Here is a 2,257-nt window from a genome sequence, read left to right on the forward strand (position 1 = left end):
ATCAGCCTACCTCAGGCTTCCAAAGTGCTGGGATTACAGGCGTGAGCCACCGCGCCCGACCTGACATCATTACCTTTACTGGGGGAGGTGGGCAAAGGCGGGATCAGCCAGGTTGGCACAGGAGGCTGACACGGGTCAGGAAGGGACCCGTGGAGGGGAGGCTGTGGCTGGCCAGGGACCCTCCAGCAGCGTGGTGGCTCCTGGGCTGGAAAGAGAGGCAAGCCTCGTGGGGTCCCGGAAGGGAGTGTCCGCCGGCCACACTGACCTGGGGCTGCCTGCAGGGAACGTGGTAAACGGCACGATCGCCCGGCAGATGGTGGACATGCTCGTGGAATCCTCGTCCAATGTGGAGATGATCCTCAAGTTCTTTGACATGTTCCTGAAACTCAAGGACATTGTGGGCTCTGAAGCCTTCCAGGACTACGTAACGGATCCCCGTGGCCTCATCTCCAAGAAGGACTTCCAAAAGGTGGGTGCGGCACATCGTGTGGGCCCAGGACTTGGATGGGGTTGCCAAGGGCCAGCCATGCCCTTCTGGCTGCCTGCCTCAGGAAGAGACATCTCTGCAAGCCTCATTTTCCTTATTTGTAAAATGAGGATAAAATAGTCCTTGGGTTATAGGTGTTCTGTTCTGTTCTGATTTGTTTTGTTTTGTTTTGTTTTGGGTGGAGTCTCGCTCAGTCGCCCAGGCTGGAGTTCAGTGGCGCGATCCGCTCACTGCAAGCTCCGCCTCCCGGGTTTTCGCCGTTCTGGTGCCTCAGCCTCCCGAGTAGCTGGGACTACAGGCACCCGCCAACACGCCCAGCTAATTTTTTGTATTTTTAGTAGAGATGGGGTTTCACCGTGTTAGCCAGGATGGTCTCGATCTCCTGATCTCGTGATCCGCCCGCCTCAGTCTCCCGAAGTATTGGGATTACAGGCGTGAGCCACCGTGCCCGCCCGTATTCTGTTTTATTTTATTTTAGAGACAGGGTCTTTCTCTGTTGCCCAGGCTGGAGTGCAGTGGCATGATCATAGCTCACTGCAGCCTTGACCTCCTGGGCTTAAGCAATACTCCTGCCTCAGCCTCCTGAGTAGTTGGGACTACAGATGTGTGACATTACGCCTGGCTGATTTTTAAGTTTGTTTTTTGTAGAGATGATGTGGTCTCACTACATTGCCCAGGCTCCTCTTGAACTCTTGGGCTCCAACAATTCTCCTACCTCCATCTCCCAAAGTGCTGGGATTATAGGCATGAGCCAACTCACTCAGCAACTTGGGTTGTTTTGAGGATCAAATGCATTAACACAAATGAGAAGCATTATTACTGTTATCTTTATTAAGAGTCATAACGTTATCATTGTTGTGAATAGGCATCAGTTATTCCATCGATAAACATTCGCTGGCTTTCTTCTCTGCGTGGGGCCTGTGGTGACTCTATCAACCCATCAATGACCAAGATAGACACAGCCCGTGCTTTCGTGGGTTTATAGTCCAATGGGGGAGGCAGTCACTAACTAGACCATTCCAAGTCTAAATAATGAGGCTGCTAGGAGGGAAGTGCTGGAACATCCTTATTCAGGAACCCACTCATATTCCTCTAACCACCTCTCCCATCCTAACTCTCCATCTTTTCTTAACACAGCCCTGGGCAAGTCACTCTCTTCTCTGAGCCTCAGTTTCCTTCTTTGTAAAATGGGTGTAGGATAATCACATTAACCATTAACTATTGGCAGAGTGCGGTGGTTCATGCCTATAATCCCAGCAATTTGGGAGGCCGAGGTGGGAGGATTGCTTGAGCCCAAGAGTTTGAGATCAGCCTGGGCAACATAGTGAAACCCTGTATCTATAAAAATAAAAATAAAACAACTATTAACTGTTGTGAGGATGGGCAGTGTGGGCAGTACCTGGAATATGGTGAGTGCTCAAGAGATGTTAGCTACTATTACTACTCCCAGATCTTTGCTGTTACCATTTTGTTAACTTTTTATTTTGAAATAACTTCAAGTTTATAGAGAAGTTGCAAGAACAGCACATAGAATTGCTGAATACCCTTCACCCATGTTGCCCAAATGTTTTCTATTTACTCCATCATGATTTCCCTTTCTTTTCTTTTCTTTTTTTTTTTTCTGAGACGGAGTTTTGCGCTTTTTTTTTTTTTTTTTTTTTTTTTGAGATGGAGTCTCGCTCTTGTTGCCCAGGCTGGAGTGCAATGGCACGATCTCGGCACCCTTGGCCTGTGGGCCGCATGTGGCCCAGGTAGCTTTGAATGCAGCCC

General features: G+C 49.3%; 1 protein-coding gene across 1 annotated transcript in view; it reads left to right on the plus strand.

The window, feature by feature from the left end:
* Positions 1 to 2,257, plus strand: part of RYR1 (ryanodine receptor 1 (skeletal)) — a 164,972-nt gene that overhangs the window by 122,006 nt on the left and 40,709 nt on the right. Inside the window, exon 89 of the mRNA XM_011952520.1 lies at positions 282 to 469. Coding sequence (XP_011807910.1) covers positions 282 to 469 — 188 coding nt within the window. The remainder of the gene's footprint in view (positions 1 to 281; positions 470 to 2,257) is intronic.

The sequence above is a fragment of the Colobus angolensis genome, unplaced genomic scaffold (genome assembly GCF_000951035.1).
Source record: "Colobus angolensis palliatus isolate OR3802 unplaced genomic scaffold, Cang.pa_1.0 Scaffold34, whole genome shotgun sequence".
Lineage (NCBI taxonomy): Eukaryota > Metazoa > Chordata > Mammalia > Primates > Cercopithecidae > Colobus > Colobus angolensis.